Source organism: Panthera pardus, unplaced genomic scaffold (assembly GCF_024362965.1).
Source record: "Panthera pardus isolate Hobbes unplaced genomic scaffold, ASM2436296v1 HiC_scaffold_25, whole genome shotgun sequence".
Classification (NCBI taxonomy): Eukaryota; Metazoa; Chordata; class Mammalia; order Carnivora; family Felidae; genus Panthera; species Panthera pardus.
The window spans coordinates 35,328,166-35,342,214 of record NW_026526821.1 but is presented as its reverse complement, the minus strand read 5'-3'; the positions used below and the strand labels follow the sequence as shown (position 1 = coordinate 35,342,214).

Genomic DNA, 14,049 nt, shown 5'->3' with positions numbered 1-14,049 from the left:
TAATGCTGGAGGAGTTATTTGTGTTCTTGACTGGAACTTAGTGCTCAGTTCCCCAAATATCTGCAAACTAATGAGTCTCCCAAGCTCCCATTTTCTTATGCAATATGAACAGTTGAAATCATCTCTTAGAATATCAGCTTTTCATTTTTTCCCCCATCCTAAACTTCCACAGCAAAGTTAGAATGGAATAAGTATCAAAGAGTAACTCAGTCCCTAAGTTGGGTGGGTTTTTTGTCATATGTTTAATGTTACTTTTATAGGGAAGCATGTTCTGTATTTTATACAATATTTCCTTTTAGTCAATGTACTGTTTCGCTTGATGCCCCTGAAGCAGACAACATAGATACATAGAAATGCATATTTCAACAGATGAAGGAAAAGGTATTCCATGAAAGGGCTCTTCTCAAAGCCACTGAGTCTGGAACAAAGGTGAATGCTTAGATCCCTTGAATTCCCAGACTAGCCCCAAGTTATTGTTACTTCTGATTTATATTAGGTAGGGCTTGTAAAAAATTACAAAGTATCTTCTGCAAATCTAGGCATTTTCTTACCTTAGATTTGTGATCTGATGTCAGTGTCTGAATTTTAATTTCTGTTTCTTTTTTCATTTCGAGACAATTACTTCCCCTGAAAATGGAAAAAGCACAAATGTGTGACAATGTTAGATATCTTCCCATCCCATGAGCCTTTGCTTCAAAGCTTTCTAATGAAGACAATTTGTTCATCAAACATGGGAGGCCATGGCTCATTGGGCAACATCAGTATTTCTAGTAACAGATGTATACCTTACAAAATATCTGTATCGTGATTACTCAATTCAACCACTACACAAAGAGACACTCCAGACTTAACAATGATTTCATTGTTAAGGGTATGTTGTCAGAGTTTCCATTTTGGTTCCTGCTTTTCTTTAGGCTATTTTTCATTTATTCAATAAAATATTATTTGAGATAAAAACTAGAAAATAGGTCCTCGGCCTTGAAGTGAATTTTTAAGCTCTTTCTGGTTGTAAAGCCAGATTTTTGTCTTTTACACATGCCAGCAAGGCAGAAAATAGCGTTTCTTGGCATCATAGGGCAATTTTTGCTTCTTCTTCTATTGTGAGGAGGAAATATACAAGGCAATTTCCCAGCAACCATTACTGCTTATTTCAGTGATTATTTTTTCCTTTTGTAATATCTATACACTGCTGAAACCAGAACAGGTTCTGAGCTTGTCTTCAGCATATATGCTCTGATGTATTATGCCCTAAGTCGGAATGCTTCACGATATTACTGAGAATGTCTCCGAGAGAAGCATTATTCTAAAAATGCTAGGACTTCATCAAAACTGTTACCTCTCAAGGGCTGGCACTGAGTATGCTTTCTCTTCAGTCTGCTATTTGGTGAGCTTGTAGCATCGCAGAAATATCACCTGGGCTTAATTCTAGACAAAATCTTTTATACTAAATTCAATGATAGGTTTTCTTTAACAGTCTTATCTGGGGACATGGGCTAAAGATCCTTGTAATATTAAAAACTAAGATTGTATTTTTGTCTCCAAGAGTGGATCAACCTTAATATTTATTTTATGGTGATGCAAAATGGTTTCTGTAATTTCAAAATTTCCCAACTTCAGCTTGTCCTTCCTTTCCCCTCCATTCATCTTAAAAACACCTGAGTTTTCCACCTGGGTGGAAAACACAGGAGAGACATTAGTTACTGTGTCATCTACCAATGGCTGTCGAACGTGAATAAAGCTCTTCTTTTCCACCTCAATCCCTGCCTTCAGCTGAATGAATCTCTTAATTCCCAGGAAAAACTTTTAAAGAACACACAGTCAAGACCAAGTTCTTCCTTGGCCTAAACAGTCAGCGTCACTGTGCGAAAAGACAAAATATAAAAAGGTGAAAAGCCTCTGGAAGGAAATAAAGAGCCATTACCCCTTCTTCTTCATTGCCTTCTCTAGGATTTTCTCATGCGTCGACTTCTCTTTGTCATACTGTGCCACAATTTTGTCAACTTGTGTGCAATGCAGCTTCTGCATGGTGCTGTGCTCCTGAAGAAGAACAATCTGTAGTTACAAGCTGAATCTGTAGTTACAAGGACTCTTCCTGATGGTTAGTAAACTTCACCTATGTTGGGCTGGCATGATTTTCACCAGCTTTCCCAGAATCTTGGTTTAGAAATCAAGGAGTAACCAATTCTGAGAACTGGAAGGATTTCCAACCTCCCACCCAACACAAGAGTTTCTTGAACAGGGATATTCCAACAAGGGAGTCCATAGCCTCAGCCTAATGAATGTACCCCCCTCAAAGGGCATCCCTGCCTACTACAGGGCAGCACCAATCGGCCTCAAGTCCTGTCTTCTACATATCCATGTTCTTCATAGGACTTCTACGGTTCATCTTTGTTGTGCTGAGACACCTAATGAGTCCACAGCCCTTTTCACACATTGGTCCTCAAATACACAAGTTCAGCTCCCATATTTTCTCTTTCACATGCTATCTATTCACATGTGACATGGCTTCTAAACACCCAGCACATTTTGGAAGGTCTTAAATACCATCACTCAATAGTGAGAATTGCCAGTGGGGTTGTCACTGTTATCTGACTGCAAATCCTCATCACTGGGATCTTCCACTGGCTTCCTCACCTAGGTGCATTCACGAGGAGGACATAGTGTCCAGGAGCTGTGGCCATAAGTTTTACAGATATTTCAAATCTTTCCCCATCTGCTTCCTGTCATCATTGAAGTTGGGGCTACAACACTTAGAAAATAAGAGTTTTTCCATAAACATTCTTTCCTCCTGATAACTTGGCCACAGTCAGTGACTTCTCTGAAGTCAGATTTCCTTAGCTTCTCAGCAAGCCAAACAGAGAGGAAATCAGCACAATCAGTAATACCTAACTCTAAGTGATACTTGATGTTATATCCTAGTCTTACTCTTGAGAAACTAGGCAGATAGGATGGTACTAAAGACTGGAAGGGACAAATGTTGCTTGGGTTATGTAACCTCCCTCACAGTCCTATTTCCTTTTAGTATTTTAGAGAGAGCGCAAGCCAGTGCACGCATGAGTGAGCATGCATGCATTAGTGGGGGAGGGGCAGAGAGAGAGAGAATCTTAAGCAGACTCTATGTTCAGCACGGAGCCCATCATGGGGCTAGATTCCAAGACCCTGGGATCATGACCTGAGTCAAAATCAAGAGTTGGACACTCAACTGGGGCACCTGGTGGCTCAGTCGGTTGGGCACTTAACTTCGGCTCAGGTCATGATCTCATGGTTCGTGGGTTTGAGTCCTGCATCGGGCTCTGTGCTAACAGCTCAGAGGCTGGAGCCTGCTTCAGTTTCTGCGCCCCACTCCCCTGCTCACATTCTCTCTCTCTCTCTCAAAATTAAATAAATATTAAAAAAAAAAAAGAGTTGGATGCTCAACTGACTGAACCACACAGGCACCCCTCCTTTTACTTATTTTTTAAATTAAGTGACTTAATTAAAAAAAATTTCTTCCTAAGTTAGGCTAGACTTGAAGGAAACCTAATTTATGAATGTCTTTAAAAGATTTCATAATTTCTTTATCCATTCATCAGTTGATGGACATTTAGGCTCTTTCCATAGAAACTTAACAGAAACCCATGGGGGAGGGGAAGGAAAAAAAAAAGAGGTTAGAGTGGGAGAGAGCCAAAGCATAAGAGACTCTTAAAAAGTGAGAACAAACTGAGGGTTGATGGGGGGTGGGAGGGAGGGGAGGGTGGGTGATGGGTATTGAGGAAGGCACCTTTTTGGATGAGCACTGGGTGTTGTATGGAAACCAGTTTGACAATAAACTTCATATATTGAAAAAAAAATAAAATGAAAAAAAAAAGATTTCATAAAATATAAAAGAAGTGATTTTTAACTTTTCCAAGATTTCCTAAATTTCCCAGCACTGTTAGTCAATTAACATAGGACTTGAACTACAATTTGGTCGTACATGTATTTTTTGGAAACACGTTAGTGCACATGTTCCTGGAATTTTTGTCCATTTGGATAAATATCTTTGGGAGAAGTCGTGGAGGAGGGTAGTGCTGGGTGGGGAGGTTCTCAAAACAGTAATTGACAACGGGGACAAAGGGTGGTCCAGGGTGATGCTATCTTGCTGTGGATTTGGTGTCAGGGAATTGTAGGTAACAGCATCTTGCTTAAGCTGTGGTTGAAACACCTCATAAATCTAACATTCTCAATGTATGCGCACTTGGTGTTATAAACACATTTCAGCCAGGGTTTTTGCAATGTGGCATTGAGTTCAGGACATGGGATCTTCAGTCTCAAATCCCGGGGCAAGTCACTGGGCCTCTTGATCTGTTCATCTTTGTAACTGGGAGAGCAATACCTAGTTCACAGGGTTGTTAGGACTAAAAGTAAATATAGTATCAATCCTATTTCAAATGTGTGCTATATCTTATTCAAACTATAATAACCTGTTTATATTATTCAATATCCATGATAATATAGAGTGACTTCGGATAAGGGACAGCAATTAGAATAATTAAGTCAGTAAACCTTCCCTCCATGATGAATCAACTGCCTCAGGAATCAACATGTTAACGTATCCTTATTTGAATGGATTTAACTAAGCTTGCGTTGCTGTGGACAAAAACAAGCCTACCAAAATGCCCTATTATTAGTCTTCCTTTTAAGATTTAAAGGCATTATGCCTGCTCCGTACATGTGTTAATCTTCCTGGGCAAATAAATAAGAGGCTCTTTGCAAGTGCGGATTCAAACATATTAAGAATATTTCCTATGTAATCTTTCTGCTTTCCTGTTTCTTGCAAGTATCAAAGGGAGGGTGGAGAAGGTTGTTCCTTTAAATATCCTAGCACAGCACAAGAAAAGGAGAGGCTTTGAAGCTTGGAAGTTGACAGACTATTTCTTAAGGAAATATTCTGGTGAATCTTATTCACCCAATTAGATATGAATGAGGCTGTTTGTGCCAGAAAGGTGTTCATGATGGATTCCAGTAGGTAAGACTATGCTCTATAAGGGTAGGGCAAGTCTTTGTACATGGCACAAAGGTTGGTACACAGCAGATGCTCAATAAATGTTTGTTGTATGAATGAAAAAAAATAGCAAGGGAAGACAGCAAGAGGACTTGGAATCTGGTCTTAGCTCAGCCAATCAGTAGCCAAGTGGCTTTGTGAAACACACACTAATCTTTCCAGCCCTCACTTTATTAGAAAACTAAACAAGATCCACTTGCACAACCTAATTTGTGGGTTGGTTATGAGCTGCAAAATTACCTAATGTATGCAGAAATAATATGAAAGTTTAGAAGCATATTGAATTGCAATGATTACAGGTAATACAAATAACAAGAAACTTGGTCTGGAAAAATGATCTCTGTGTTTCTCTATGTGCTCAAAATGATTCCTTTGTGGTATGCAGTGATGACAGAAGTGTTTGGGGATAATTAGCTTTCCAAATACCAACTTCTTTTACAAAGGAATGGGGTCCTAATTACTGATTATTGTCTGATTGGGGGTCAAGATTCAGCTTCCCGAAGTACAAAATAGAGGAACCAGGAAATGATCCCTCAGTCCATTTTCACGCAGAACAAATCTATCATTGACTTTATTCTTTGGTCATTAATTAAACCATGACATGCCATGGAAGAGGCATACATATTTTTTCATTCATTCAGGTCAAGAGTATCAAAATTAAATGTGTTCATTGAAAAGTCAATCTCAATTGGGACACTTTGGGGAGAATGCATGTACAGCTTTTAGCAGGATTTGTACATTTCTCATTGGAGTGAAGAGTACACTCAGCTTCTTTCGGGAGAAACTTTTGCTACAATTCATTCTTGTGACTGACTGGGCAGTGGGCGTGAACGACTGCACCACAGATCCTACTGGAAAATTGGAGTAAATCATGTTTGCTCAGCATGTGACTCTGAGGTCAGCAGTAAGCTGCCTCCATGGGTGTTGCTGTGTCTCGGGCCCTTTCAACTTCATGACAGACTTAGGGGTCTGGCATTGAGGTCTTATTATGAATTACAATTGATGAGTTTAACAGCAGTCTTGATGTTATCAGCTAAATTGCTTGTATAGCAAAGAACAAATTTTCCATTAGTAGCTTTACTGAAATGCCAAATGTTAGTTTCTCAGGCATTTCATCTGACTCATCTGATGGTGATGTTGCAAACTGCTATCCCAGCGGATGCATCCAGTCTATAAATGTTAAGTCCACTCCTCAAACTCACATGTGCTTTGAAAGAAAACTGAATTAGGGGCCAATATTTAAAGACATGGAAGTTCATCTAAGAGTCCAGATTTTATGAGTCCCCTTTTGAGAATGAAGCTGGCCCATGGACTCTCAAGGCACCAATGGCAGGAGCTAAGTCTGACGTGCCTCTTGAATGGGAATGAATGTTCTTCTGCTTTCCGTATCTGGCCAACTTCCTTCTTATTTGGTCCCTATAGGCATTTACATTGTAATTATTCCTCTAATGGGTTATTGAGGCTAGTTAACCAACTTTGGGTTTTATTGGCTCTAAGAATTTAACCACATCAGACAATTGAAGCGTATGCCCATTTCTTAATGAAAGAAACCCTATTTCTGGACTCCAGTGAGTCATGCATTAGGGGAGATGACTGTTGCTTAGTTCTGTTTTTGCTGTGTCTCTTCTAATGGACACTTGAAAACCATTTCCCTAGTTTCCATTTCAAATGGAGAGGTGGTTCTAGAAAGTGAGAGACACATAAAAGTCTGATTGTCATCCAGTTCTCCCAGCACCATTTGTTAAAGAGACTGTCTTTTTTCCATTGGATGTTCTTTCCTGCTTTGTCAAAGATGAGTTGGCCATACGTTTGTGGGTCTAGTTCTGGGGTTTCTATTCTATTTCATTGGTCTATGTGTCTGTTTTTGTGCCAATACCATGCTGTCTTGATGATTACAGCTTTGTAGTAGAGGCTAAAGTCTGGCCAAAATGAACAAATCAGGAGACTATAGATGCTGGAGAGGATGTGGAGAAACGGGAACCCTCTTGCACTGTTGGTGGGAATGCAAATTGGTGCAGCCGCTATGGAAAGCAGTGTGGAGGTTCCTCAGAAAATTAAAAATAGACCTACCCTATGACCCAGCAATAGCACTGCTAGGAATTTATCCAAGGGATACAGGAGTACTGATGCATAGGGGCACTTGTACCCCAATGTTTATAGCAGCACTCTCAACAATAGCCAAATTATGGAAAGAGCCTAAATGTCCATCAACTGATGAATGGATAAAGAAATTGTGGTTTATATACACAATGGAATACTACGTGGCAATGAGAAAGAATGAAATATGGCCTTTTGTAGCAACGTGGATGGAACTGGAGAGTGTGATGCTAAGTGAAATAAGCCATACAGAGAAAGACAGATACCATATGGTTTCACTCTTATGTGGATCCTGAGAAACTTAACAGAAACCCATGGGGGAGGGGAAGGAAAAAAAAAAAAGAGGTTAGAGTGGGAGAGAGACAAAGCATAAGAGACTGTTAAAAACTGAGAACAAACTGAGGGTTGATGGGGGGTGGGAGGGAGGGGAGGGTGGGTGATGGGTATTGAGGAGGGCACCTTTTGGGATGAGCACTGGGTGTTGTATGGAAACCAATTTGACAATAAATTTCATACATTAAAAAAAAAAAAGTCTGATTGTCAGCTGCACTCACAGGGTCAAAAACAATGGCCATTGACCCCTGCCATTTTCTAAAATCTAGGCATGTTAGCTAGCATCCTGATCTCATTTGAGGCTCAAAGGTCATTATCCCTGATTTTTCTCTTAGTATCCTAAAAGCAGCTCACATGCCTATTTCTGTGGCTCTCTTGCAAGTGATAGATCCTCCTACACCAGAATTCCTCTTCCATCCTGTGGTTAACCTTCAAGTTTGAAAACAAGACTTCTTTTGCATATTACATTTGTGTCTTAAGCCACTGGGATTCTCTGGTTCCCTGTAGGTCTAAGAAGTGGCATTATTTACCTCAGCTGATGTGTAAGAGTGGAAAGTCCCTGCAGTAATAATATGGACTAGGTAAGAGCCTCTGCTCTTAGCTGCCAACTGCTAAGGTTGATGCATGGATGCTGTGGTTGGCAGGGTACAGCCTGGGCCAGGTTTCCTCCTCAATAGTTGCTTTATAACCCAAGGCCTTACAGTAGCAAATCTCAGCCCCATCTTAGGTTGCTTCAAAACAGTTAAAAAGGGTTTATAGATGTTTCACAAAAAGGCTGGGGGTATTTTTTCTCGCTTGACAACAGGTCAAAATCTGTTTTTTTAAGGAGGACTGGTCTACAGCTTGAAGGCAAGTGGAGGGGGGGTTCCACTAGGGGTCAAGGGACAATGAAGAGTGCCAAATAATATTCCTAAAGAAACAATTCTCAAAATTTAATTTTAATGTGTGAAGGAGAGGAGCTTATTTATTTACTAGGCCTCTTCTTGGTGATTATAACTAAGTCTCAGATGCAAGCATATGCATTTTTTACAAAGCCTCCAGCTCCTGGCCCAAGGATCATATGTTGAAAAAAACAGTTCCAAAGGAAGCCAAGATATTTGTGTCCTGATAGAATCATGATGGCTCTTAAAAACCTTTTACTAAGACCACCAAGAAGATGTGAGAAAGAAAAATCAATGTGTGAAAATTCAGGGGTAATGGAATTCCACTACTGGGTATTTACTCAAAGAAAACACTAATTAAGAAACATATACGCATCTCTATAGTTACAACAACCAAGATGTGGCAGCAATGCAGGTGTCCATTGGTAGACAAACAGATAAGGAAGATGTAGGGTGAGTTACTGTGTGTGTGTGTGTGTGTGTGTGTGTGTGTATACATAAACATATACGTAAGATGGAATATTATGCAGCCATAAAAAATATGAGATCATGCCATTTGCAACAACATGGATGGACCTAGAGGATATTATGCTAAGTGAAATAAGTCAGAGAAAGACAAATACCATATGATTTCACTCATATGTGGGATCTAAAAACACCAAAAACAGGGGCGCCTGGATGGTTCAGTCAGTTAAGTGTCCAACTTTGACTTGGGTCACAGTCTCATGGTTGGTGAGTTCAAGTCCTGCATTGGGATCTGTGCTGATAGCTCGAAGCCTGGAGCCTGTTTCAGATTCTGTGTGTCTCTCTCTCTCTTCCCCTCCCTCACTTGTACTCTGTCTCTCAAAAATAAACAAACATGAAAAAAAAAATAAGCCAAACCAAATGAATAAATAAACAAAAAGCAGAATCAGACCTATAAATACAGACTGATGGTTGCCAGAGAGGACAGGGTTGGGGGGATGGGCAAAATGGGTGAATGGAAGTGAGAGATAGATTCTAGTTATAGAATGATAGGTCACAGGAATAAAAAGTACAGCATAAGGAATATACTCAATGGTACCATAATAGCCTTTTATGGTGACAGATGTAGCTATACTTGTTGTGAGCACAAAACAGTATATAAACTTATCAAGTCCCTACCTTGCACTGCTGCAACTAATTTAACATTGCATGCCAATGATACTCCAAAAACTTGGAAAAAAAAAAAGGGGGGCATGAGTTCTGGAGTCAGAATTTTAGTTCACATCCTGGGGCAGAGGGAGAGAGAGAATCCCAAGCAGGCTCCACACTCAACACAAAGCCCGACACAGGGCTCGATCCCACGACTCTGGAATCATGACCTGAGCCGAAATCAAGAGTGAAACGCTCAACAAACTGAGCCACCCTGGAGTGCATTTTTAATAAATGTGGATAATGTGGTGAGTTGTAAAAGGTGTGCGTTCAAAGTAAGCAAATGAGGCTCGTTACCAGCATTAACTAGTTATATTACTCTAGGCAAGGGACTCACCTCCCTCATTTTATTCATGTCTAGAATGTGGGCAGTGTCATTTGGGTTTGGGGGATACTGTGAGGATTTGCGAATGTATATAAAATGTGTAATACAAAACTGGCATTAAATAAATGTTAGCCTTATTAGTTTTATATAAAAACACTACAGAATTCAGAATTCATAAATTACGCTGCCGAAGCAGTCTGAATAAAAAAGTGGGTCCCCTGTGTACCGAATGTAGGAGAAGGGATTCATTCATAAGCTTATAATCACACACTTGTAACATGGACTTCTGTGGTGCATAAGGATATGAAAACAAGCTGTGAAATGCATTGCCCTGCTCAGAAATACTTCTGAAAAGCACTCTGAAAGGCAATAGGCAAGCATGGAATATTTTACCATGTCAATTTACTCTGTCGCTCAACCTAAGGAATTTTGAATGCTTCCTCCAAAAAATGCTCCCTAACGCAGTTATGAAGGTCCACACAATTCAGATTTGCGGATTTAGGGAGATTTAAAAATCTTCTTTTAGGTGTTGGTTCCATTATAATATGGGGCTCCAAGAAGCTCCTCTGTTTTCTACAAATGAAGGCAACGTACAGTCTTTCAGCCATCTGGGATCTACTGGTTATGACACAACATGGAGGCGTCCCTGCCAACAAGAGCGAAGAAATGGATTTGGCTGAATTAAGTGCAGTGTTGTCTGAGGGGAAGATCCACCAAGGTCAGCTCTAAACTGTCTCACAGAAAAGTAATTTTCCACCTATTAATGGACTGAATGTTCTGTCTCCCCTCCAAATTCCTATGTTGAAGCCCTAATTTCCAACGTGGTGGAATCTGGAGAGGGGGTCTTTGGGAAGTGACTAGGTCATGAGGGCAGAGCCCTCATGAATGTAATTAGTGCCCTTATAAGAGACATGAGAGAAATGTTAGCCCTTTCCACCATGTGAGGACATAGCAAGGAGGCTATCCCAAATCCAGAAAGGGGGCTCTGAATCTGCTGCAACTTGACCTTGGACATCCAGCCTCCATACTTTAAGAAATAAATGTTTGTTGCTTAAGCCACCCAGCCTACGCCAATTTGACGAAGACACCATCTTGGGCACTTTTCTGATGAAGCAGACGGGCATGTTTGCCAACCTGAGTCAGTCTGGACTCAAAGGTTCAGAGAAGGATATCAACAGATAATCCTTCTCAGTAGTATGTAGGTCAAGTTCTAAAGAATTGAGGATCATCTTTCCTCAGTAGCTGTACAGGTAACCAGTGTACTGACATTGTCCAAACTAGATGGGGATTTTCATAACAAGCTGTGTGCTGCCATTGCATTTGCTGCAGCGAGGGGAACTTGTTTACTTGTTAAAGCATCTAACATCCTTCACAGAATAATGAAGTAAGAGTATGGGTTCTAGAGTCAGATGGCTTGGGTTCAAATTCTGGCTCTGCTGCTCTCCAATGCTGGGACATTAGTTCAATCCCTTAACCTGCCTAATCCTTAATTTCTTAATTTCACATGTAAAATGGAGACTTAAACAGAATTTGCCTTATAGGGTGGAGAGTATTAAATGAGATGATATATATAAAGTTCTGTGCACAGCATCTGGAAAATACTTTGCATGCAAAAATTCTAGCTGCCATGATTATTTTTATTATGTCACAGTATATGTCTCCTGGTCATGCCTCAAGGAAATATTTAATGAGGGTGAGGTTAAAAGTAGAAGTTTCCAAAGAGCCCACAGGCCCCTGAGATGTCAGCATCAATGACAGAGATCCAAGTTAAATGGAAAGAAAATCTGGGGGATGATGCCTTACCATATGGCTACCAACTCCATCCCTAATAATCAAAGGTACGTTGCATTCTTCCTTATTTCCTTTTCTCCCTCTCTTCTGCTGCCTTTCCATACTCTAGATTGTTGCCAACGACCAACAAAATTGAAAACACTGCTTTAAGCAGCTTTGTCTCCTACACTTCTGAAAATCTGTGGCAAGTCTCCCCTATGGGCAATAAGAAGGAATTCTACTCAGTGGACTTATTCATGAAATTAGGAGCAAATAGTCTGTGGAGCAAATGCACTGAACCATCCATTAAATAATACAGGGAATATTACTAGGCCAAGAATGGGATGAATTTCTCAAAGCAGCACAAACTTAAATTGGGGCCACGAGCTTTGAATTTAAACATTTTTTAAATGATTATTTATTTGAGAGAGAGGCGGGGGGCGAGGAAGGGAGACAAAGAATCCAAAGCAGGTTTCATACTGCTGGTGCAGAGTCCAATGCAGGGCTCAAACTCACGAACCGCAAGATCATGACCTGAGCTGAAATCAAGAGTCAGATGCTTAACTGCCTGAGCCACCCACGTGCCCCACGAGCTTTGTGCTTTTAATATCCAGAGTGATTAGAAGATAGGCCATTCAAGTCCAGCTCTAGAGACATGCCTCGGTTTGAGTTCTGAGTCACAGTACAAAGTAGAACTCATGATAAGTTTAAAAGAACTCAGAAGTCCTTTCAAGAAATTAAGTTTCTCTTGCTCCGGCTGCCTGTAACGGAGGAACACACACATTACCCTTCCAGCCCCAGTGGCTGTCATGATCCATCTTGGGAAGGAAAGAGGTATCGTGTTTTCCTCCTTTCTCTGTGAGGAGGGACTGGGAGCAGGATGATGGAGTGCTGTGAAGTGTTCAGCCCACACGAGAACTCCTGAGACCAGCTGCTGCTCTTCTCTTAAATTTGCAACCAGCTCTTAGAATTTCTCATGATCACAGTCAAAAAAACCTCTTCTTATGGGCGAAGAGAAAAAACAACTCTATTTCGGAAGTAGGTCACTGAGCAGAGTTTACATAATGGGACAAGTGAGAAAAGCCCTCTCTCTAGGAGCCATGGGTGAGAGAGTCAGGGCTGGCTAGCACCTCCCTCCATGCCCTGTGTGTGGCAAATGACTTGCCAGTAACCCAGGGGATTTGGATGCTTCTAGCCAGAGACTGACTCTAGCCTAGCCAGACTCTTGGATAAAGTCTGATTATTAAATAGTTTTAAAGTTTATTTACTTATTTTGAGTGGGCGCAGGGGGAGGGAGAGAGCACACAAGCTGGGGGAGGGGTAGAGAGGAGTCTGGATGCTTAACTGACTATGCCACCCAGGTGCCCCATGATTATTAAACAATTTTTAAATGGGTGAAGCTCTGTTATGCTTCTGAGGTAAATGTCAGAAATGCAGATTATAAATCAGTGACAACCAATCCCAAATAGATTCTATTTTTAAACCTCATTTCCTACCAGTTAAGATCAAGGTACTACTGCCCAGTTGGTTGGTGTCAGTTTCTAAGCCATGTTTTTGCCTGTGAAGAATTCACTGGTCCATCACACAGAACAACAGCTTGAGGTTTTCATCTGAGAGCTAAAAGACAAACCAGCAAACAAAATCACACACACGTATGCACACACGCTCAGCACAATGTACCTTAGCATGTTTCTTCTTTAAAGAATTTAGCTCCTTCTGTTGTTTCTTTAAATGCTTCAAGTAAGCCTGTGGAAGAAGCAAAGAGGGCCCAAAATCAATTTTTTTGTAGCCACAATGAATACATCTGGTGAGAAACAAAAATATATTGGTTTCACCAATATAGGTAATGGAAGAGTGCTTGCAAAATGAGCAATTTTACCTTCATCTGCTTTAAATCTTCTATCCTCACTTGAGGGATAAGTTCGATACCTTAAAAAAAATTAAAGCACTGTGTGTATTAAAAATTAAAGAGAATAACTGATAATACAAAATTCATCACTTTGAAATCTCATCTAAAGACAGTGAAGCAGCTTTATGTGGATGGTTATGGATATAAGCATCTTAATTTCTTATTACAAAGCAATTAAATAGACAGTTGGCATGCTTATCATCTTCGTTCAGGTTCCTTACGAGCAGAGCCTGAGTTGGAATTCCTTGTGCACATGACTTACTAGGGAAAGGTGCTCAAGAGAAACACTCAGGGCAGTGAGAGAAGCAGAACAGGGCAGAGGAAGAAGGTACGGTGTATTTCTAGGGGAAATCCAACCTCAGCCTGACCCTTCAGAGAGCTCTTTAGAGTACATAGCCCTCTGGAGTTGTTCTACCTCAAGGTAAGAAGACTGGACTTTTGTAACCCCATAATAGCCACTGGCTTCAGAGGTTGCACAAAACCTTCCAGGTGTTCCCAGACAAGGGCACCGCCACAGTCTGGGAGGGCAGTCCTCTGA

The 14,049-nt window shown here is 40.7% G+C and overlaps 1 protein-coding gene across 12 annotated transcripts in view; it reads right to left on the bottom strand.

The window, feature by feature from the left end:
- PLCB4 (phospholipase C beta 4) overlaps positions 1 to 14,049 on the bottom strand; it is a 420,803-nt gene that overhangs the window by 16,853 nt on the left and 389,901 nt on the right. For all 12 annotated transcript variants that reach the window (XM_053890434.1, XM_053890428.1, XM_053890431.1 and 9 more), the window contains 4 exons: positions 13,482 to 13,531; positions 13,283 to 13,348; positions 1,922 to 2,037; positions 552 to 627 (listed from right to left, as the gene is read on the bottom strand). In XM_053890434.1, the coding sequence (XP_053746409.1) occupies positions 552 to 627; positions 1,922 to 2,037; positions 13,283 to 13,348; positions 13,482 to 13,531 (308 nt within the window). The remainder of the gene's footprint in view (positions 1 to 551; positions 628 to 1,921; positions 2,038 to 13,282; positions 13,349 to 13,481; positions 13,532 to 14,049) is intronic.